Below are 25,266 nucleotides of genomic sequence, written 5' to 3'. Positions count from 1 at the left end.
GAGGGGTCAGAGTAAGAAAGTGGGGAGAGGGGAAGAAGAAACACACAGTGATAGGTGGAATGGGAGGGGGTGGGGGTGAAGTAAAGAGCTGGGAAATTGATTGGTGAAAGAGATATACGGCTGGAGAAGAAGGAATCTGATAGGAGAGGACAGAAGGCCATGGAAGAGTGAAAAGTGGTGAAGTACCAGAGGGAGGGAGATAATAGGTAGGTAATGAGATAAGATGAGACGGAACTGGGAATGGGGAATGGTGAAGTGGAGAGAGGCATTACTGGAAATTTGAGAAATCGATGTTCATGCCATCAGGTTGGAGGCTACCCAGACGGAATATAAGGTGTTTATCTTCCAACCTGAGTGTGGCCTCATTGTCACAGTAGAGGAGGCCCTGGACTGACATGTCAGAATGGGAATTGGAAGTGGAATTAAAATGAGGGCCACTGGGAGATCTCACTTTTTTCTGGCAGGGTGATCATAGGTGCTCAGCAAAGCGGTCTCCCAATCCCCCAAACACCCAATATTGTGTGCAGTTTTGGTCTCCTACCTACAAGAAAGATGTAAACAAGTTTAAAAGAGTAGAGATATTTTATAAGGATGCTGCCAGGACTGGAGGATCTGAGATATAAAGAAAAATTGAATAGGTTAGGACTTTATTCATTGGAGCACAGAAGATTAAGGGGAGATTTGATAGAGGTATACAAAATAAAGAGGGGTATAGATAGGGCAAGCAGGCTTTTTCCACTGAGGCTAGGTGGGACTACAACTGGATGTCATAAGTTAAATGTGAAAGGTCAAATGTTAAGGGGAACATGAAGGGAAATTTCTTCACTCAGAGGGTTGTGAGAGTGTGGAGTGTGCTACCAGTGCAAATGGTGCATGTAACCTCTATTTAAATAACTATCAGATGTTTGGATAGGTACATGGATGGTAAGGTGTGGAGGTCTATGGTCAATGTGCCCACACTGGGACTCAGCAGTTTAAATGGCTTTGCATGGACTAGAAGGAGTGAAGGTCCTGTTTCTCTGCTCTACTTTTCCATGATTCTATGACGATGACTTGCAGAAATGTTCTTAAGAGCAATTAATGTGATTTTGAGCCCAAATAATCACATCAATACAAAGTTTGTAGCATGCAAAATTCTGAAAATGTCTGTCAACCTTCGGGGATTGCAAGAGGTGAGAAAATCAATGTGTGAAAGTCAAACTTTGAGAAATCAGCGCGCCAAACTCTGACTCATTAACAATGTATGAAATGGCAGCAACTTCACTGCTAATGATATAATGCTGATCACTGTGTTAAAGCTGGGAGTGTATAATGTTAACTTCTCCTTTTCACTAGGCTCAACACAACAAATGATGTCAATGCAGCAGCAAAGAATGGACAATACAACCCAAAAGAGGCTAAACAAATGCTCAGCTACAGGTAAGGGTGAATTGTGGAATGCTTCGTCCTCAAACTGAACTGTTCCCACAACTATGGACTCACTTTCAAGGACTCTTTATCTCATCTTCTCCATATTTATTGTTTTTTTTTCTCTTTTATATTTGCATAGTTTGTTGTCTTTTGCACATTGATTGTTTGTTGTCTTGGGTGCATTAATTCTGTTATGTTTCCTGGATTCACTGAGTATGCCCACAAGAAAATGAAACTCAGGGCTATATAAGGTGACATACACAGTACTGTGCAAAAATCTTACGCAAGTATATCTAGCTAGGATGCCGAAGAATTTTCAGTATCCTTTGACTATTTGGCATGGATGACCCTACCAAGAGCCAAAGCACAAGGCCCAGACTCCAGCCAACGTAGCTCTCAGAGTCAATAAGGCACACAAGCCTCCAAAGCCTACGATAAGGTTGCGGTCCTCTTGGAGGTTAGAACCAAATGCCCTCTGTAAACTCCGTAAACTATTTTTTCCCTAATTTTTTCACATCAAAAACCTCGTGATGTTAAGACACAAGAGATTCTGCAGATGCTAGAAATTTTGAGCAATGCACACAAATTGCTGGTGGAGCACAGCAGGTCAGGCAACATCCATGGAAAGAAATGAATAGTTGATGCTTTGGATCAAATCTTGATGAAGGGTCTCGGCCCAAAATTACCTTGGCTGCTGGGTTTCTCCAGCATTTGTATGTGTTGCCTTACTAAACACTAATCCTACACTATTTAACATTGACTTCTCTAACTTCCGTTGATACCCCACCTCCCCCTCGTACCCCATCCGTTATTTATTTATTATTATTATTTATATATATATATATTCTTTCTCTCACTCTCCTTTTTCTCCCTCTGTCCCTCTGAATATACCCCTTGCCCATCCTCAGGGTCCCCCCCCCCCTGTCTTTCTTCCCGGACCTCCTGTCCCATGATCCTCTCGTATCCCTTTTGCCAATCACCTGTCCAGCTCTTGGCTCCATCCCTCCCCCTCCTGTCTTCTCCTATCATTTTGGATCTCCCCCTCCCCCTTCCACTTTCAAATCTCTACTTCCGGTTAGTCCTGACGAAGGGCCTCGGCCCGAAATGTCGACTGTACCTCTTCCTAGAGATGCTGCCTGTCCTGATGCGTTCACCAGCAACTTTTCCTATTTTTTTGCTAATTTTTCTCCCACCCCCAACACACACATTCCCTGTAATTTCATGCCCCCACCCACCTTCCAGAACCACAGTCACTTACACACAAGAGGCAACTTATACCGTCCAATTACCCCACCAATCCTTTTGCTTTTGGGATGTGGGAGGAAAGTGAAACACATGTGTGGTAACAGAGAGAACGAGCAGCCTCCGTAGACAGCACGGAGATCAGGATTGCACCCTGTCACCGGAGTTCTGAGGCAGTGGCTATACAATGCGCCCCACTGTGCAGCCCTGACTGACTCAGGTCAGTGACCGTTCATCAGATGACGCTCTGTCCATTATAATGAAAATGTTTGTTCACGCAAACTTAAGGTAATGATTAATGAGGAGGCACGAATAAAGTTATTTATGATCATGCTGGTGAGAATACTGTATATAAATCCTTGCCATGAGCTGCTGTTGAAACAATACCCATAAATTCTTTTATAAGTGTTCGAAAAGGCAACATTAACGCACACATATGGGGAATGAGTATGAGAGTGAGCTTATAGTGAGTGGATATAATATATGGGAAATACTACAGCAAAATTCAAGAGCTGCCAGGTAATGTTGCAGCTCTATAAAACCCTTTAGACCACACATGGAGAATTGTGTTCATTGCGTAGCAAAGATGTCGAAACTTTAAAGAAACAAAGGAGATTTACCAGGATGCTGCCTAGATTACAGCGTATGCCTTATGAGGATAGGTTGAGTGGGCTAGGAAAGATTTTCTCTTTAGAGCAAAGGAGGCTGAGAGGTGACATGATAGGGGTGAAAAAGATGAGGCATGTTATGAGTGGAACGCCAGATACTTTTTCCCAGGGCAGAAGTGACTGAATCGAGCAGGTATAACTTTAAGGGGATTGGAGGAAAGTATGGGGGGATGTCAGAGGTAACTTTTTTATACAGAGAATGGTAAGTGCATGAAACACACTGCCGGGGTGGGTGGAAGAAGCAGATACATGAGGGATATTTAAGAAACTCTTAGATAGGCACATGTTTGGTCAAAAAATGAAGGGCAACGTGGAGGAAAGTGTTATATTAAATTTAGAGTTGGTTAAATGACCTGTACAGTGTTGTAATGTTCTATGTTCTTGAAAATAGATAGATTGAACGTTCTCTATCTGTGATACTGCGTTCTATTGTTTGATCAGTCTTTGCCCTATGGAACACAGAAAAGGGAGCTCAGCATCTCTGAGTATCGAGGAATGTGAACACAGATATCCTCATCATAGCAGGACCTGATAATGAAGTGGTCAGTCAGTGATCAAAGAGAGCACTTCAATGGCCCCAAATGAGTTGATTTGCTTAATTTCACTAAGCATTCAATTTCCCTTTTCTGTTATCTTGTTGCCCTTTGACTTGTTCTCACAATTACCATTTACTTATCTATAATATCCAGGCACTCATTTGGGTTTAAACTTACAGCCTATTTTGATGAACGTCAATCTTACAAATTAAACACTTAAATACATTTGCAACCCACGCCATTTTTACTGATCATAAATCTTATTTCTAATATCTCACTGACATTGGAAGATAGAAGTGTATTTTTGAGCATGGTAGGGTAAACAGAATAACAGCACATTGTTGTTTTCATTTCGTTATAATTCTGCTTCAGAATTGTAAAATAATTCTTTTACCATGGTCTCCCGTGGATTGTGTTGTTCTATATAATAGGATAGACTCTCACACTCTCCAATCCGTGTCATTCTGCTTTGAACTGTTAGCAATGGTTTTCAGTTATTGGCATTTTGTCAAAAGGCTGAAAGCTGATTGAGTGAAATAAAGATGGAATTCTATTCTAATTTTCGAAGTCTTATGTTAATCAATCCATGCACATTTCCTCTTTCCCTGAAATTTCCAGTATAGATAGAGGACATTTGGTTAATTGAATTGATGTTGACTGACCAAGTCCTGTTGTGTCTAATATTAATTTTCAGTTCTGTAAATTAAGGTACATAAAGAAGTTTCTCCCCCCTCCCTTTCATGCAGTGAGATCCGGACTCCCATTATCCTCTACACAAGACATCTTGCAGATGCTGGGAATCTTGAGCAGCGCACACAGATTGCTGGTGAAACTGAGCAGGTCAGGCAGCATCTATGGAGAGAAATAAACAGTCAAAATTTGGGCCGAGACCCTTCATCAAATTGGGGCACCACTTTGTCGAGCACCTCTGCTCCACCTACCAAAATGGAATTCCCAGCGGCCAATAATTTTAATTCTTATCCCCATTCCTGTTCCAACTTGTCAGTCTGTGGCCTCCTATTTTGCCATGATGAGGCCACATTCAGGATGGAGGAACAACACCTCATATTCCACCTAGGTAGCTTCCAACTAGATGCCACGAACATCAATCTCTCCGACTGGTAATCTTTTCCCTTTCCCCTTCCCTCTTCTATTCTCCACTATGGTCTATAGCCTCCATCTTCTCACCAGCCTATCACTTCATCCTGGTGCCTCTCCTTCTGCTCTTTTGCCCATGACTATTTATTTATTTCCACAGATGCTGCCTGGCCAGTTGAGTCCCTTTATTATTTTGTGTGTGTTGCTCTGGATTTCCAGTATCTGCAGAATCTCTTGTGTTTATCAGTCCTGAGTGTTGCTCCCATTATCCTCTGGCTGGCCAAAATTTCCTCAACTTTCCACTTTTTTTTTAACCTAACTATCTTAAGTTTATGTCCCTTATAGTCATTAACACTTTTTTTCTAATCTCAAGTTTATTTTCCTTCACCATATACATGTACACCACCAAATGAAACAATGTTCCTTCAGGCCAAGGTGGACAATACAGTACATATAACTCACACATACCGTTGAATAATAAATATATTCCAGAAGATCGAGGCTTCATATGATTTTGTATCATTTAATTACTTTTTCCCTCAGGTTCCTCAGTTTGAATTCTCCAGTCCAGGCAACACTCTTGTAATTCTCCTCTATACGTTCTCTGTGCTGTCCCAGCCCTCGTGAATCTCTTTTTAGTTGTACCCGTCAGTTAACACCAACTTTCAGCTAACTTGAGCTGGAGACAGAAAGTAATGTTGATGCATTTGCTTGACTTGAGATTCTCTTATTTCCCTTTTGAAAAAAAACATGTTGCTGTACTGCAGGCTCTAGAATTTAATCTTAGCCAAACACCGAGCCCCTTTCCTGGTTAAAAGCAAGAGGGCAAGGTTCGTGGTGAGTGGTAGGAGGTCTAAAGGGGATCAGGTTTTCACACAGAGGGTGGATGATATCTGGAACATCTAGAAAAGGTGGTGGAATCAGTTATACAGATAGTTACAATGCTGAAGAGGCATCTAGACAGATGTTTAAATAAACAAGACATAGAAAGAGCTACTCATAAGATACTGGAGGATCTCAGTGGGTCAGAACTGTGGAGGGAATCAGAACTGGATTGAGTTCATTATTGGCACATATAGTGAAAAGTATGTCCCCGTTGTATGGTCTTTCATTGATTCTGTTATGATTATTATTCTATAGATTTATTGAGTATGCCCACAAGAAAATGCATCTCAGGGTTTTTTTATGCTGACATATACAGTATGTACTTCGATAATAAAATTTACTTTGAACGTTGTTCATACAGATCAAATCTTTACAGAGTGTTTTGTGGTAGGACATAGTAACCAGTGACAACGCAGAGGGCAGATGAAGGGTCTCGGCCCAAAATGTCGATTATTTACTCCTTTCCATAGATGCTGCCTGGCCTGCTGAGATCCCCCAGCATTTTGTGTGTGTTGAATGCAGAGTACAGATTCAGATTCACGCTCAGATTTATCGAAACGTAGAGTGAAACGCATCATATGTGTTAGCAGACAACACACCCAAGGATAACGGGGGAAAGCCCGCAAATGTCACCACACATTCTGGCACCAACACAACATGCCTGCAGTGTTCATGTGTAACAGCTACAAAAAAGTGAAATGCAGGTGAACTGTTAAGGACCAGACCATAATGAGGTAGATTTTGAGGTCAAGAAATGGATATTGATATTTCAGGATTTAGACAAACTGAAAGAATGGGCAAAAAAGTGACAGATGGAATACAGTGCTCGGATATGTATGATAATGCATTGTGGTAAAAGGGACAATAGTGTGGACTATTATCTAATCGTGAAGAAGGTTCAAACATCAGAGGTGCAGAGGGGCTTGGGAGTCCTCGTAAAAGACTCCCTGAAATGTATTTACAGATTGAGTCTGTGGTAAAGAAGGCAAATGCAATGTTGGCATTTATTTCAAGAGGAATAGAATATAAAAGCAAGGAGATAATGCTGAGGCTTAATAAGACACTAGTCAGGCCACACTTGGAGTATTGTCAACAGTTTTGGGCCCCGTATTTCAGAAAAGATGTGTTATTGGAGACAGTCCAGAGGAGGTCCATGAGGATGATTCTAGGAGTGAAAGGGTTATGAGGATCATTTGGCAGCTTTGGGCCTGCACTCACTGGAATTTAGAAGAATGTCGGGGGATCTCATTGAAACCTACTGAACGTTGAAAGGACTAGATAAAGTGGATGTGGAGAGGATGTTTCCTCTGGTGGGGGTATCGAGAACTAGAGAGCACAGTCTCAAAATTGAGACGAGCGACCTTTTAGATCAGAGGTAAGGAGGAATTTTTTTAGCCAGAGAGCAGTAAACCTGTGGAATGCACTGCCACAGACTGCTGTGGAGGCCAAGTCCGTAGGTATATTAAAAGTGGAAGTTGATAGTTTTCTGATTGTTCGGGGCATCAAAGGATATGGTGAGAAGGCAGGTGTATGAGGTTGAGTGGGATCTGGGATCTGCCAAAACAGAGTGGCGGAGCAGACTCAATGGGCTGAATGGCCTAATTCTGCTTCTATGTCCTATGGTCTTATTGTCGAGACTGTTCAGCTGAACTGAAGGGTGCAGGGAAGATAGCCAGTAAATGAGCTGGAATAAAGGGAGCATAGGAACAGGCCCTTCAGCTCACAACAGGTAATTAAATGTCTTAATAAATCAACCTTTTCTGCCCCCACAGGGTCCATATTTCTCCATCCTCTGCACATTCATGTGCCTATCTGAGAAATTATTAAATGCTGCTATTTTATTTGCCTCCAAAACCAGCCAAGGCTGGCACTCAGTACTCGGTGTAATAAATTTGCCCCACACATCTCCTTTGAACGTAAGTCCTCTCACCTTAAATGCATGCCCTCTGGTTTTAGATATGTCATCCCTGGGAAACAGATACCCAATATTGACATGATCGACGTGGGGCAGTGCCCCTGAGCAGATAAAGTGTGAAAGGAACTCGGACAAAGGTTTCAGTCCTGATCAAGAGTGGCACAGCGGGTAGAGCTGCTGTCTCACAGCCTCAGAAGCCTGAGTTCAATCCTGTCTGTGTGAGGTTTACACATTCTTCCTGTGACCATGAGGAATTCCTTTGGCTGCTCAAGTTTCCTCCCACATCTCAAGGATGTGGTTAGCACAACGATTTGCAGTGCAGGCAACCCAGGTTCAATTCCCGCCACTGCCTGTAAGGAGTGTATGTTCTCCCATTGACCGCATGGGTTTCCTCCGAGTGCTCCAGTTTCCTCCCACGGTTCGAAGACGTATGGCTTGGTAGGCTAATTGATTGCTGTAAATTACCCCTGCTGTGTGGGTGAGTGGTAGAATCCGACCATAAGACATAGGAGAAGAATTAGTTTGCTCCACAACCATTCATGTCTGACCTCTCAACCCCATTAGAAACATAGGAACATAGAAAATAGGTGCAGGAGTAGGCCATTCGGCCCTTTGAGCCTGCACCACCATTTATTATGATCATGGCTGATCATCCAACTCAGAACCCCGCCCCAGCCTTCCCTCCACACCCCCTGACCCCCGTAGCCACAAGGGCCATATCTAACTCCCTCTTAAATATAGCCAATGAACTGGCCTCAACTGTTTCCTGTGGCAGAGAATTCCACAGATTCACCACTCTCTGTGTGAAGAAGTTTTTCCTCATCTCGGTCCTAAAAGGTTTCCCCTCTATCCTCAAACTGTGGCCCCTCGTTCTGGACTTCCCCAACATCGGGAACAATCTTCCTGCATCTAGCCTGTCCAATCCCTTTAGGATCTTATACGTTTCAATCAGATCCCCCCTCAATCTTCTAAATTCCAACGAGTACAAGCCCAGTTCATCCAGTCTTTCTTCATATGAAAGTCCTGTCATCCCAGGAATCAATCTGGTGAACCTTCTTTGTAATCCCTCTATGGCAAAGATGTCTTTCCTCAGATTAGGGGACCAAAACTGCCCACAATACTCCAGGTGTGGTCTCACCAAGGCCTTGTACAACTGCAGTAGTACCTCCCTGCTCCTGTACTCGAATCCTCTCGCTATAAATGCCAGCATACCATTCGCCTTTTTCACCGCCTGCTGTACCTGCATGCCCACTTTCAATGACTGGTGTATTATGACACCCAGGTCTCATTGCACCTCCCCTTTTCCTAATCGGCCACCATTCAGATAATAATCTGTTTTCCTATTTTTGCCACCAAAGTGGATAACTTCACATTTATCCACATTAAATTGCATCTGCCATGAATTTGCCCACTCACCCAACCTATCCAAGTCACCCTGCATCCTCTTAGCATCCTCCTCACAGCTAACACCGCCACCCAGCTTCGTGTCATCCGCAAACTTGGAGATGCTGCATTTAATTCCCTCATCCAAGTCATTAATATATATTGTAAACAACTGGGGTCCCAGCACTGAGCCTTGCGGTACCCCACTAGTCACCGCCTGCCATTCTGAAAAGGTCCCGTTTATTCCCACTCTTTGCTTCCTGTCTGCTAACCAATTCTCCACCCACACCAATACCTTACCCCCAATACCATGTGCTTTAAGTTTGCACACTAATCTCCTGTGTGGGACCTTGTCAAAAGCCTTTTGAAAATCCAAATATACCACATCCACTGGTTCTCCCCTGTCCACTCTACTAGTTACATCCTCAAAAAATTCTATGAGATTCGTCAGACATGATTTTCCTTTCACAAATCCATGCTGACTTTGTCCGATCATTTCACCGCTTTCCAAATGTGCTGTTATCACATCCTTGATAACTGACTCCAGCAGTTTCCCCACCACCGACGTTAGGCTAACCGGTCTATAATTCCCCGGTTTCTCTCTCCCTCCTTTTTTAAAAAGTGGGGTTACATTAGCCACCCTCCAATCCTCAGGAACTAGTCCAGAATCTAACGAGTTCTGAAAAATTATCACTAATGCATCCACTATTTCTTGGGCTACTTCCTTAAGCACTCTAGGATGCAGACCATCTGGCCCTGGGGATTTATCTGCCTTCAATCCCTTCAATTTACCTAACACCACTTCCCTACTAACATGTATTTCGCTCGGTTCCTCCATCTCACTGGACCCTCTGTCCCTTACTATTTCTGGAAGATTATTTATGTCCTCCTTAGTGAAGACAGAACCAAAGTAATTATTCAATTGGTCTGCCATGTCCTTGCTCCCCATAATCAATTCACCTGTTTCTGTCTGCAGGGGATCTACATTTGTCTTTACCAGTCTTTTCCTTTTTACATATCTATAAAGGCTTTTACAGTCCGTTTTTATGTTCCCCGCCAGTTTTCTCTCATAATCTTTGTTCCCCTTCCTAATTAAGCCCTTTGTCCTCCTCTGCTGAACTCTGAATTTCTCCCAGTCCTCAGGTGAGCCACTTTCTCTGGCTAATTTGTATGCTTCTTCTTTGGAATTGATACTATCCCTAATTTCTCTTGTCAGCCACGGGTGCACTACCTTCCTTGATTTATTCTTTTGCCAAACTGGGATGAACAATTGTTGTAGTTCATCCATGCAACCTTTAAATGCTTGCCATTGCATATCCACCGTCAATCCTTTAAGTGTCATTTGCCAGTCTATCTTAGCTAATTCACGTCTCATACCTTCAAAGTTACCCCTCTTTAAGTTCAGAACCTTTGTTTCTGAATTAACTATGTCACTCTCCATCTTAATGAAGAATTCCACCATATTATGGTCACTCTTACCCAAGGGGCCTCTCACGACAAGATCGCTAATTAACCCTTCCTCATTGCTCAAAACCCAGTCCAGAATAGCCTGCTCTCTAGTTGGATCCTCGACATGTTGGTTCAAAAAACCATCCCGCATACATTCCAAGAAATCCTCTTCCTCAGCACCTTTAGCATTCTCCCGCCTTCTCTTCGTAACATTTGAAGCCCTCACTAATCAAGAACTGATCAACCTCCACTTTAAATATACCTAATGACTTGACCTCTCTCGCCATCTGTCGCAATGAATTCCACAGATTCACTACGCGTTGGCAAAAGGAATTCCTTATCATCTCTGTTTTAACGGTTTAAAGGGACGTCCTTGTATTCTGAGCTTGTGCCCTTTGGTCCTTGACTCCCCCACTATACGAAACATCCTTCCACGTCGACTCCATCTAGGCCTTTCAACGTTCAATAGACTTCAATGAGACACCTCCAGTTCATTCTTCTAAACTCCAGCAATTACAGGTCCAGAGCCATCAAGGCTCCTCAGACATTAACCCTTTCATTTCTGGGATTGTTCTTGAGAACCCTCTCTGGATCCTCTCCAATGCCTGCATATCCTTTCTTAGATAAGGAGCCCAAAGGTCTCTAAGGAGCGTTGATGAAAATAAATGGAATTTAGGATTAGCGGATTAGTGTAAATGGGTGGTTAATTGTCAGCGTGGACAAAGTAGTTTGAAAGGTCTGTTTCCATACTCGGTTCCTCTGTGAATTTTCTACATGTGGGTTTAGGATGTGATCACCCCACGTCACTTCGACTGCTGAATGTTAATCATGTGGAAATTCTGGCTGGTTGGCAACATGATGTTACCCACCCCACCCCCAGGCTCTGAGGCAAAGGGTAACACTATTCCGGTCATAACCTGCAAACTCAGCACAGGCCTGGAATTAACAAGTAATCTCTTTGAAGGGTTAACTTCCATTAGCTGGATAACAGGCTCATTGCATGCATTGTCTTGTGTGTGTGTGTGTGTGTGTGTGTGTGTGTGTGTGTGTGTGTGTGTGCGCGTGCGTGTGCGTGCGTGTGTGTGTGTGTGTGTGTGTGTGTGCGTGTGTGCGCGTGTGTGTGTCTGTGTGTGTGTGTGTGTGCGTGTGTGTGCGTGCGTGTGTGTGTGTGTGTGTGTGCGTGCGTGCGTGCGTGCGTGTGTGTGTGTGTGTGTGTGTGTTTATTTTTGCTGAAATGTTTTTCTGCCTGACCACAGTTAATGGTCGACAATAGCTTCTAAAGAGGCATTCACCAGATTTAAACCTGCTAAAAATTCATTTTATCAGAGTCTGCCACTATTCACTTCTTCACAGACAGATGGATGATAGTCACAGCAGGTTTATATGTTGTACACCATTAGCTCTCCTCCTTCAATATTCAGCAAATAGTGGCAATATTCTCTGTCACTTGAGCATCCATAACACCCCGACAGGTTTATAACTGCTCTGCTTGGAGAGTACACATTTCCCTGTCTCCAGTTTGTAGCTAATACAGCCTTTTGGCTAGAATTTAAAAATCATCCCTCGTAATGAATGTCAGGTTGAAGTTACATGCCACTTTTTACGTTTCTATCTTGACTATCCAAATGAGGTGGCTATGAGGACTGGGAAAATCTCAGCTGTAAAGTCACATCCTTTTGTGCTTTCGGGCTTATTTGTATCTGATGCATTTACGCACGAGGCCGGGAGCGGAGATATCTTTAAGGGGAGGCTCTTTATGTGCATTGCGGCAAAATAAAAGGGGGTTTGAAAAGGAAAAGTAGGGTAAAGTCGCAAAGGAGCTGGCAAAAGTGAGAGGTAATGTTGACACGAGTCACATGGGCCGAATGATTCAGACTTATCAAATGTGCATTAAAACAAACAGTGAAATGCGTCATTTTCATTCACAACCACACCTAAAGTTATGCAGGGGACAGACCTCAAGTGGCAACACACAATCTGGTGCCAAGATGGCATGCCCACTATGCGTGGCAGAACAACACAGAACACAACAAGCAACAAAAACTACAAGAGCAAAATAAGCCCCTTTCCTCCCTCCCACCTGGCTTCGACTTCCAGACTTCCAAGGAAAGGCATGTTTCTGTTCTGCAGTTCAATATAATTCCGTCTGCCTGCTACCCCAATGTTTTGGCTAGGGGGTTTATGTTTATTTGCGATTGAACAGGCTATTTCCTGCTCTTCCCACTTACAGACTGAAAACCTCAGGTTTGCAAGACCGAAAGACCAAAGGTTTGGTGCGCTTTCTCCAGTGCACTCAGAGGCAGGGCTCAGGGTTGTAGGGGGAGTCAAAGAGTCACAGAGTGAGATGGTGTGGAAACAAGGCCCTTCATCCTAACTAGTCCATGCTGACTAAGAAATTTGGCATGTCTCCTGTAGACACTGACCAGTTTTTATCGATGCACCAAACTAACCCTATTGGCCTGCGTCCTCCCAAACTTATCCTGTCCATATACTGTACATCTCCAAATAGCTTTTAAATGTTGTTATTGTATCTGCTCAACTACTTTCTCCAGCAGTGCGTTCCATATCCTGCACACATCACTCACTGGGTGAGGAAGTTGCCCCAAAGGTCCCTTATAAATCTTGTTCCTCTCACTATAAATGTATGGGTCTGTGTCTCTGCAGTGGTAAAGCCTCCATGCTAGGTTCCTCACCTCAGCCACCCAAGATGGCTGCTACCTTCAGCTGCCAGGCCAGCCATATTCAGGTCTTTTGACTAGTCCACCTCCAGCTCGAGACGAGAGTAGGGTGTTCCAAATGCAGATTATCCATGCGTGCTCCAAATAAGGAGGCTGCTTGCAGGGAGAGAGAAAAAAAATAGTGGTACAGTTGTGCAGATGGCAGAGTTGCTGACTCCTAGTGCCGGTGATATAGATCCAATCTTGACTTCAGGTGCAGTGAGTGTTCAGCTTGCATGTTCTCCCTGCGACAGCATGGGTTTCCTCCCTCATCCATCGTTAAGGACCCCCATCACCCAGGTCATGCCTTGTTCTCACTGTTACCGTCAGGAAGGAGATACAGAAGCCTGAAGGCACACACTCAATGATTCAGGAACGGCTTCTTCCCCTCTGCCATCCGATTTCTGAATGGATATTAAACTCATGAACACTACTTTTTTATTTCTATTTTTGAACAACATATTTAACCATTTAATACTTATATACTTACTGTAATTTATGGTTTTCTTTTATCATGTATAAGACAACAAATTTCATGACATATGCTGGTGATATTAAACCTGATTCTGATTCTGATCCCAAAGAAATACAGATCAGAATCAGAATCAGAATCAGGTTTAATATCAACGGCATATGTTGTGAAATTCGTTAACTTCACAGCAGCAATACAATGCAATATATGATAATAGTGGAAAAACTATATATATTATATATATACATGCAGGACGGCAGAAGTGAAGAAACTTCTCATGAATGGTTGAGTGTGTGGCTTCTGCCATCCGTACTTCCTTTCAGATGATGGCAATGAGAAGAGGGCATGACCTGGGTGATGGGGGTCCTTAATGATGGATGCAGCCTTTTTGAGGCATTGTTCCTTAAAGATGTCCTGTATACTATGGAGGCTAGTGTCTATAATGGAGCTGACTGTTTGCAACTCTCTGTAGCTTACTTCGATCCTGTGCCATAGCCCCTCCTCCCCGATACTAGATGGTATTGCAGCCAGTTAGAATGCCTGCCATGGTACATCTGTCGAAATTTTTGAGTCTTTTTGGTGATATACCAAATCTCCTAAAAACTCCGAATGAAATATAGCCACTGTCATGCCTTCCTTTAGCTGCATCAATATGTTGGGTCCAGGTTAGATCCTCAGAGGTATTGACACCCAGGGACTTGAAATTACCCACGTTTTCATCCTCTGATCCCTCTATGTGGATTGGTGTGTGTTCTCTCCTCTTGCCCTTTTTGAAGTCCACAATTAGTTCTTAGTGGGTAGGTTAAATCACCACTAGTGTGTAGGGGAGTGGTAGAATTTGCTGGTAGTTAATAAGAATGTGTGGAGAATAAGAATTGGGATTCATGTATGATCTGTGTAAATGGGAAGTTGATGGACATGGAGTCAATGGGCTGAAGGGCCTGTTTCTGTGCAGTACATCTCTCTAACTCTATGAGAAATTAGAGCTAAACACGATACTTATAATTTTAATGAAATATTTAAATATTCATTCTACCAGCGTTTGGCATCCATTGGCCAGATAGTGAGCATGACAGTTAGCATTTTCCAAGTTTTGGAATTTGAACCAACATACTAAATAGATAATTCCCACATTTTCTGAATTTTGCATTTCCAGTCTCAAAGTTATTTGTGGACCTTCACATCTTAGTAGGAATAGAATGAAGACAGCCTTTATTGGTTCTCTATTCTCCACTCTGAGCTTTCACTTCTTTTAACCTACTTATTACCTCCCCTGGGACCCCTCCTCTTTCCCTTTCTCCTATTGACAACTCTTTGTCTGCCAGAGAAAGCAGGATCTCCCAGTGGCCACACATTTTAATTCCATGTCCCATTCCCATTCTGATATGTCTATCCACGGCCTCCTCTACTGTCAAGATGAAGCCACGCTCAGGTTGGAGGAACAACACCTTATATTCTGTCTGGGTAGCCTCCAACCTGATGGCATGAACATTGACTTCTCTAACTTCTGTTAATGCCCCTCCTCCCCTTCGTACCCCATGTGTTATTTGTTTATATTTTTATATATTTTTTTTCTCTCTCCTTTTTCTCCCTCTTGCCCATCCTCTGGGCTTCCCCCCTCCCCCTTTCTTTCTCCTTAGGCCTCCTGTCCCATGATCCGCTCATATCCCTTTTGCCAATCAACTTTCCAGCTCTTGGCTCCATCCCTCCCCCTCCTGTCTTCTCCTATCATTTTGGATCTCCCCCTCCCCCTCCCACTTTCAAATCTCTTACTGTCTCTTCTTTCAGTTACTCCTGACGAAGGGTCTCGGCCCGAAATGTCGACTGTACCTCTTCCTATAGATGCTGTCTGGCCTGCTGCATTCACCAGCAACTTTTATGTGTGTTGCTCCTCTTCTGCCACATAGTTTCTTCTCCAGCCCTTGACTTTTTTCCTGTTCCTTTCCTGTAGAATTAGATAGCATGCCTGCAGGGTTAGTGCTTTGTTCAGGGTGTCAGATGTGGGAATCCTGGGAGGCCTCCAGCCTCCCTGATGGCCACATCTGTGCCAGGTGCACCGAGATGCAGCTCCTCAGAGACCGTGTTAGGGATCTGGAGCTGCAGCTTGATGACCTACTGCTTATTAGGGAAAGTGAAGAGGTGATAGACAGGAGCTACAGGGAGGTAGTCATCCCTAGGCTACAGGGGTCAGAAAACTGGGTCGCTGTCAAGAGAGGGAAGGGAAATGCCCGGATAGTGGAGAGCACACCTGTGACTATCCCCCTGAGCAACAAATATCTTGTTCTGGATGCTGCCGAGGGGGATGATCTGACAGGGGATGCCCATGGTGACCGGGTCTCTGGCATTGAGCCTGGCTCTGTTGTGCAGGAGAGAAGGAGGGAGAAGAGAAATGCGGTAGTCATAGGGGATTCCATAGTCAGGGGAACAGACAGGAGATTCTGTGAGCCTGATAGAGATACCCGCATGGTGTGTTGCCTCCCAGGTGCCAGGGTACGGGATGTCTCGGATCGGGTCCTGAATATTCTGAAGGGGGAGGGTGAGAAGCAAGTTGTCTTGGTACATGTTGGTACCAATGACATAGATAGGACAAAGGAGGAGGTCCTGAAGAGAGATTTCCAGGAGTTAGGAAGGAAGCTGAGAAGCAGGACCTCCAGGGTAGTAATCTCGGGATTGCTACCTGTGCCACATGCTAGCGAGGGCAAGAATAGTTGGATCAAGCAGATGAATGCGTGGCTGAGAGACTGGTGTAGGGACAGGGCTTCAGATTCTTGGATAATTGGGATCTCTTCTGGGGGAAGTATGACCTGTTCAAAAAGGACAGGTTACACCTGAACCCGAAGGGGACCAATATCCTGGCGGGAAAGTTTAATAGAGCTGTTAGGGAGGGTTTAAACTAATTTGGCAGGGGGCTGGGAACCGGAATGACAGAGCGGAGGAAGGGGAAAACAGAAATAAATCTGAGATAGTGAGCAGTAAAGATGTCAGGAAAGACAGGCAGGTGATGGGGCAAATTTGTAGCCATTGGGATGAGTTGCAGTGAAATCAAAGTGAAAAGTATCAAATACTGGTCTTAAGGTGCTGTACTTAAATGCTCGCAGCATAAGGAATAAGGTGGATGATCTTATCGTACAGCTACAGATTGGCAGGATGTTATCGTGGCCATCACTGAGACCTGGCTAAAGGATGCATGTCTCTGGGAGCTGAACGTCCAAGGATACACGGTGTATTGGAAGGATAGGAAGGTAGACAGAGGGGGAGGCGTGGCTTTATTGGTAAGAAATTATATTAAATCATTAGAAAGAGGTGATATAGGATCGGAAGGTGCAGAATCTTTATGGGTTGAGCTAAGAAATAGCAGGGGTAAAAGGACCGTGATGGCAGTTATTTATAGGCCTCCAAACAGCTGCAGGGATGTGGACTACAAATTACAACTGGAAATAGAAAAGGCTTGTCAGAAGGGCAGTGTTATGATAATTGTGGGGGATTTTAACATGCGAGTGGATTGGGAAAATCAGGTCGGCACTCGATCTCAAGAGAGAGAATTTGTAGAATGTCCGCGAGATGGCTTTTAGAACAGCTTGTTGTTGAGCCCACTAGGGGATTGGCTGTACTGGATTGGGTCTTGTGTAATGAACCGGAGGTGATTAGAGAGATTGAGGTGAAGGAACCCTTAGGAGGCAGTGATCATAACATGATTGAGTTCACCGTGAAATTTGAAAAAGAGAAGCTGAAATCTGATGTGTCGGTATTTCAGTGGAGTAAGGGAAATTACAGTGGCGTGAGAGAGGAACTGGCCAAAGTTGACTGGAAAGGGACACTGGCAGGAAAGACAGCAGAGCAGCAGTGGCTGGAGTTTATGCGAGAAATGAGGAAGGTGCAAGACAGGTATATTCCAAAAAAGAAGAAATTTTCGAGTGGAAAAAGGATGCAACCGTGGTTGACAAGAGAAGTCAAAGCCAAAGTTAAAGCAAAGGAGAGGGCATACAAAGAAGCAAAAAATAGTGGGAAGACAGAGGACTGGGAAGTTTTTAAAACCTTACAAAAGGAAACCAAGAAGGTCATTAAGAAGGAAAAGATTAACTATGAAAGGAAGCTAGCAAATAATATCAAAGAGGATATTAAAAGCTTTTTCAAGTATATAAAGAGTAAAAGACAGGTGAGAGTAGATATAGGACCGATAGAAAATGATGCTGGAGAAATTGTAATGGGAGATAAGGAGATGGCAGAGGAACTGAACAAGTATTTTGCATCAGTCTTCACTGAAGAAGACAGCAGTATACCGGACACTCAAGGGTGGCAGGGAAGAGAAGTGTGCGCAGTCACAATTATGACAGAGAAAGTACTCAGGAAGCTGAATAGTCTAAAGGTAGATAAACCTCCTGGACTAGATGGAATGCACCCGCGTGTTCTGAAGGAAGTAGCTGTGGAGATTGCGGAGGCATTAGTGATGATCTTTCAAAAGTCGATAGATTCTGGCATGGTTCCGGAGGACTGGAAGATTGCAAATGTCACTCCGCTATTTAAGAAGGGGGCAAGGAAGCAAAGAGGAAATTATAGACCTGTTAGCTTGACATTGGTGGTTGAGAAGTTGTTGGAGTCGATTGTCAGGGATGAGGTTACAGAGTACCTGGAGGCATATGACAAGATAGGCAGAACTCAGCATGGATTCCTTAAAGGAAAATCCTGCCTGACAAACCTATTACAATTTTTTGAGGAAATTACCAGTAGGCTAGACAAAGGAGATGCAGTGGATGTTGTATATTTGGATTTTCAGAAGGCATTTGACAAGGTGCCACACATGAGGCTACTTAACAAGATAAGAGCCCATGGAATTACGGGAAAGTTACATACGTGGATAGAGCATTGGCTGATTGGCAGGAAACAGAGAGTGGGAATAAAGGGATCCTATTCTGGTTGGCTGCCGGTTACCAGTGGTGTTCCACAGGGGTCCATGTTGGGGCCGCTTCTTTTTACATTGTACATCAACAATTTGGATTATGGAATAGATGGCTTTGTGGCTAAGTTTGCTGACGATACGAAGATAGGTGGAGGGGCCGGTAGTGCTGAGGAAACAGAGAGTCTGCAGAGAGACTTGGATAGATTGGAAGAATGGGCAGAGAAGTGTCAAATGAAGTACAATGTTGGAAAGTGTATGGTTATGCACTTTGGCAGAAAAAATAAACGGGCAGACTATTATTTAAATGGGGAAAGAATTCAAAGTTCTGAGATGCAACGGGACTTGGGAGTCCTTGTACAGGATACCCTTAAAGTTAACCTCCAGGTTGAGTCGGTAGTGAAGAAGGCGAATGCAATGTTGGCATTCATTTCTAGAGGAATAGAGTATAGGAGCAGGGATGTGATGTTGAGGCTCTATAAGGCGCTGGTGAGACCTCACTTGGAGTACTGTGGGCAGTTTTGGTCTCCTTATTTAAGAAAGGATGTGCTGACGTTGGAGAGGGTACAGAGAAGATTCACTAGAATGATTCCGGGAATGAGAGGGTTAGCATATGAGGAACGTTTCTCCGCTCTTGGACTGTATTCCTTGGAGTTTAGAAGAATGAGGGGAGACCTCATAGAAACATTTCGAATGTTGAAAGGCATGGACAGAGTGGATGTGGCAAAGTTGTTTCCCATGATGGGGGAGTCTAGTACGAGAGGGCATGACTTAAGGATTGAAGGGCGCCCATTCAGAACAGAAATGCGAAGAAATTTTTTTAGTCAGAGGGTGGTGAATCTATGGAATTTGTTGCCACGGGCAGCAGTGGAGGCCAAGTCATTGGGTGTATTTAAGGCAGAGATTGATAGGTATCTGAGTAGCCAGGGCATCAAAGGTTATGGTGAGAAGGCGGGGGAGTGGAACTAAATGGGAGAATGGATCAACTCATGATTAAATGGCGGAGCAGACTCGATGGGCCGAATGGCCGACTTCTGCTCCTTTGTCTTGTGGTCTTGTGAAAGTCAGCCTACCTACCTATCACCCTACCAGCTAGCCTCTTTCCCCTCCCCCTCATCTTTTTATTCGGCAGTCTTCCCCCTCCCTTCTCAGTCCTGATGAAGGGTCTTGGCCTGAAATATTGACTGCTTACCCTCTTCCACAGATGCTGGCTGACCTGCTGAGTCCCTCCAGCATTTTCTGTGTGTTGCTTTGGATTTCCAGCATTTGTGGACTTCCTTGTGCTTGCCTGGTTTTACTTGTTTTCACCATCCTGAAGCATCAGCATTTAAAGGGTTAAAAAGGCATCTCGTCACAGTATGTTCAATTCATACAGGTACTGCAAATAAAGACAGGGAGACACCCACTGTGTGAGTTAAGAGCAGCTTTCTCCCGAGGTGTGGGTAAATCTCCCTCATCTCAGCTCTGAAATTTTATTTATCTTCAGTAAAGAGACATAACAATGGCAGCTGAAACCTCACTAATAGCTGCAGAGATATAGCAGGATTTGTTCACATGTGACATTTAATCTGTCGCAGATGCCTTCATCAGCTTCAACAGACAAACAGTTGGATTTCAAAGAAAAAAAGAAGCAACAAACTTACGGATTTGCGATAGTGCACGGGAACAAACAGGCTTTTCACAATTGTTTTTTTTAGTAAATTGGGGCGCCACAGTAACACAGCAATTAACGCGACACTAATAGAGCTCGGGGCATCGGAGTTTGGAGTTTGGAGTTCCATTCGAACGTTGTCTGTATGTCCTCCCTGTGAACACGTGGGTTTTCTGTGGGTGCTGCGGTTTCCTCCCATAGTCAAAAGATGTACCGGTTCGCAGGTTAATTGGTCCTATGATTAGGGGAGAGTTAAATAGATGGTTTGCTAGGTGATGCAACTTGTTGACCCTGAAGGACCTTTAAATAAATAAATGCAATTCTTAATTATCATTGTCATAAAATAAATTCTAATTCTTTTTTAATGGTTCTCTTCTGGAATACACACATCTTTTCAATATTACAAATGGTTTAAATCAAGTACAATAGATTTGTTGGGGAACCCAAGCTGAATTAACAGACCAATCGCTACAATTAAAATATTGCTGAGCCTGTGCATTTAATGACCATGTCCACTGCTGTTAATTTATCTATTTCTGCCTGATGTCATTCATTTTAAACACGTCAAAACAGGAATACAAAATCACAAGAAAATCAATAGTTTATCATTTTAAAAGGGGGTATCATTACAATCCTTCGTGAAAATTGAATTTGTTTTAATTCAGGAAGTGGTGCTGAAACTCACATTTCAGATTTAATGTGTTGGAGATTACTCCAATGTTAGACCTAGCATTAGTAACGAGAGAGAGAGAGACAGAGGGAGAGAGGGAGAGAGAGAGCAAGTAAAAGAAAGAAAGAAATAGACCCAGCATCAGTTCACCAGGTCAGAATCAAATCAGAATCAGGATTGATATCACTGGCATATGTCGAGATCTAAGTGTGCGAGATATCATGACGCTGCGTGGTTCCGTTCGATGTGGAAAACAATGATCGCCCAAGTGTGTAACGCGCAAGGCACGTGAAGAAGAAGAACGTCGAGAAATTCGTTGACTTTGCAGCAGCAGTAGAATGCCATACCTGATAACATAAGAAAAAAACTGTGAATTACAATAAGTATATGTATTGTATGTTTATAAAATAGTTAAATTAGTGCAAAAAACAGAAAGTAATCAGGTAGTGTTCATGGGTCCATTCACAATTTGGATGGCAGAGGGGAAGAAGCTGTTCCTGAATCACTGAGTGTGTGCCTTCAGGCTTCTGTACCTCCTGCCTGATGGTAACAGTGAGAAGAGGGCACGTCCTAGGTGGTGGAGGGTCCGTAATGACGCACGCCACCTTTTTGAGGCACCTCTCCTTGCAGATGTCTTGGATACCATAATGCCTATATCCATGATGGAGCTGACTAATTTAATAACTCTCTGCACCTTACTTCAATCCTGTGCAGTAGCCCCACGCACCCACTCTCCCATACCAGGCAGTAATGCATCCAGTCAGAATGCTCTCCGTGGTATATCTGCAAAAACCCTCGAGTGCTTTAGGTGACATACCAAATCTCCTTGAACTCCTAAAGAAATATAGCCATTGTCTTGCCTTCTTTATAGCCGCATCCATATGTTGGGACCAGGTTAGGTCCTCAGAGGTATTAACACCCAGTAACTTGAAATTCACTTCTGAGATAGAGAGGAAGAGAGAGAAAAATATCACCACCAGCCCACCAAGTCCATGCCGGCCTGCATGTCCTGTAATAAATTCTGTTTCATTATGTGGTGTAAAACATATTTTATGCTTTATTGCAAAGCCCATTAAAACATTTTAAAATAGTATCACTCACAGTCACAGTTTCTTCAGTCTGCAATTCTAATCTTCACTTTCATTCCCTTCATACCAATACCACTTTCTCTGTGAGCTCCTCTACAGATCAACTGTTTCTGCAGGGCTTCTCGATGCTTTTGCTCAGAGAGGTTGCGATAGGTACATGGATGAGAGAGGTATGGAGGGCTAAGTGCAGGTAGGTGGGACTCAGCATGGATTAGACAGACCTAACGCTTGTTACTGCATTGTAATGCTTTAGTGCTGTCTATAGATTTCATTGCTCCCATCCCCAGCCTCTTAAAAAATCTTCACCACATCCAAAACCTGGCTACCTACAGCCTTACTAACACCTAGACCCAACCACCATAGTGATAGTTAGCTAATTAACTGTATCTTTTGAGTTTTTTTTCTCTCGCACCACTGTAACTTTCTCCCAAAAAAAAATTAATTTCTTGCCCTATTAAATTAATTAAAGGCATCCGTTAGTCTTGCGAGACCATGGATCTGCGCCTGGAAAGTCTTGGCAAGGTTGTATGGAAGACCATGCTGCAAGTCTCCCCTCTCCACGACACCAGTGTTGTCCAAGGGAAGGGCATTAGGACCCATACAGCTTGGCACCAGAGCAATGTGTGATTAAGTGCCTTGCTCAAGGACACAATACGTTCCCTCAGCTGGGGCTTGAACTCACGACCTTTAGGTCACTAGCCCAATGCCTTAACCACTTGGCCACGTGCCCACACTTGCCCTGTAGATATCCAAATATTAACTGCTCCACCAATGTTGCTTTCTCCTAGCTCTGGAATTCTGTCTCAAACACTTTCTTGCCACTTATTTTGTCTCTAATACAATCTGACCAAGCACTGCTCAAATTCACAATCTCTACCCTCAAGGATAAGAAGCTGTTCCAAAAACAACTTCTTCCCTTCCACCATCACATTTCTGAATGGACAATGAACTAACCCATGAATACAACCTCTCTACTTTTGCTCTCTTTTTGCACTGCTTATTTAATTTAACTTTGTATATATATTTCCTATTGTAACTTACTGTACTTTTTACGTCTTGCACTGTACTGCTCCCACTAAACAACAAATTTCATGACATTTATCAGCGATATATGCAGGAAGATAGTTCCCGATGTTGGGGAAGTCCAGAACGAGGGGTCACAGTTTGCTGATAAAGGGGAAGCCTTTTAGGACTGAGATGAGGAAAAACTTCTTCACACAGAGAGTGGTGAATCTGTGGAATTCTCTGCCACAGGAAACAGTTGAGGCCAGTTCATTGGCTATATTTAAGAGGGAGTTAGATATGGCCCTTGTGGCTAAAGGGATCGGGGGTATGGAGGGAAGGCTGGTACAGGGTTCTGAGTTGGATGATCAGCCATGATCATACTGAATGGCGGTGCAGGCTCGAAGGGCCGAATGGCCTACTCCTGCACCTATTTTCTATGTTTCTATGTTTCTATGATATTAAACATGATTCTGATTTCTGAATTGGTGGATGGGAACACTTCCATCTAGATTCCTGTCCAGGTCATATACGATCCTGGCTTGGGTGTGTTGCACCAATCCTTCCTCCTGGTTGGGTCCAAATCCTGAAACTACAGACCATTCGCCAGAAAGCAATACAGGAAGGCCGCTCACCACCAACTTCTCATGGACACTTAGTGTTGAACAACAAATAGTCCTTGCCAATAAATTATGCATCTGGGAAATGAATTTTATTGAAATCCATGACACAAGAGGTTCTGCAGACGCTATGAGTGTATAAGATGATGAGAGGCACTGATCGTGTGGATAGTCAGAGGCTTTTTCCCAGGGCTGAAATGGCTAATACAAGGAGGCATAGTTTTAAGGTGCTAAGAAGTAGGGACAAGGGGTATGTCAGAGCTAAGTTTTTCACACAGAGAATGGAATGCATGGAATGCAAAGCCAGCGATGGTGGTAGAAGTGGATACAATAGGGTCTTTTAAGAGACTTAGATAAGTACATGGAGCTTAGGAAAATAGAGGGCTATGCAGCAGGGAAATTCTAGTCAGTTTCTCGAGTAGGTTACATGGTCGGCACAACATTGTGGGCCAAAGGGCCTGTAATGTGCTGTAGATTTCTATGTTCTATGTTCTATGCTGGAAATCTTGAACCACGCACACAAGGAACATTGGAGGAACTCAGCAGGCCAAGCAGCATCTTTGGAGGAAAATAAGCAATTGACAGTTTGGGCTGAGACCCTGATGAAGTGTCTTGGTCCAAAATGTTGACTCTTTATTTCCCTCCATGGATGTTGCCCGACCTGCTGAGTTCCTCCAGAATTTTGTCTGTGATATCACTGATGTCCATCATTGGTCACCTGTATTAAGAGATCTCTCTGTATAGCATGTGTGCTAGTTTTGTTTGATGGCTTCTGTGAGGCATCTTGAATGATGCTTTACGATAAGAGCATAAGAAAAGTAAGCAGAAGCCCAAGTCCATCATCTCCACTGCACAATTCAATAAGATTGCGTTTAATCTGATTTTGGCCTCAATTTTTCTTTCCTACCTGATCACCAGAACTCTTGCCACCTCTGTAGGACAAAGATCCACCTATCTCAACTTTGAATGACAGCTCTCAGGATGACAATGGTTCACAAAGACCTTGAGAGAAGAATTTCCTTCTAATATCCATCGCACTTCTGAAACACACGCCTCACTTTTCTAGATTCCCCAGGAAGGACAATGCACTCTGCATCTACCCTCTTCATTCCCTTCCCAATCTTATATGCTCAATAAGATCACTGCTTATTCTTCCAAACTCCAATGATCACAGTGCACACATCTTTCCTCATAAAATTATTATATACCTCAGATCAACCAAGTCTGCACTGCCTCTTATGCAAGGGTGTTCCCTCCTTAAATAAGAATGAGGGTTCAATGGAAGTTTGATGCTATTGCTGTTGTATCATCGCGAATATTGTGCTAAATGTTATGAGAAGGATCCTCACAAGTCTGCTGATCAGTGCTCTTACCGTTTATTGTTTCTTCTCTGCAGAAAACATGATGCTGGAATGCTGATTGCTTAGATCGGAACTTCCCTGCGGCCCAAGAGTCCGCCATAAAGCACAAAACCTCAGACAGAAAGAATAAGCAACGAGAAAGTCAACCATCGCAGCAACGTTCTCAAGACTCCTTTGGCTAGTTTAGTTTTTTTCCTCGTACATT

The 25,266-nt window shown here is 43.5% G+C and overlaps 1 protein-coding gene across 1 annotated transcript in view; it reads left to right on the top strand.

Moving 5' to 3' along the window:
* The window catches only part of LOC134356328 (transcription factor Maf-like), a 505,243-nt gene extending 479,977 nt beyond the window's left edge, over positions 1–25,266 (top strand). Inside the window, exons 2-3 of the mRNA XM_063067217.1 lie at positions 1,336–1,419; positions 25,097–25,266. Coding sequence (XP_062923287.1) covers positions 1,336–1,419; positions 25,097–25,127 — 115 coding nt within the window. The 3' untranslated portion in view covers positions 25,128–25,266. The remainder of the gene's footprint in view (positions 1–1,335; positions 1,420–25,096) is intronic.

The sequence above is a fragment of the Mobula hypostoma genome, chromosome 14 (assembly GCF_963921235.1).
Source record: "Mobula hypostoma chromosome 14, sMobHyp1.1, whole genome shotgun sequence".
Lineage (NCBI taxonomy): Eukaryota > Metazoa > Chordata > Chondrichthyes > Myliobatiformes > Myliobatidae > Mobula > Mobula hypostoma.
The sequence above is the reverse complement of the archived record's forward strand: the minus strand, read 5'-3'. Positions and strand labels throughout refer to the sequence as shown.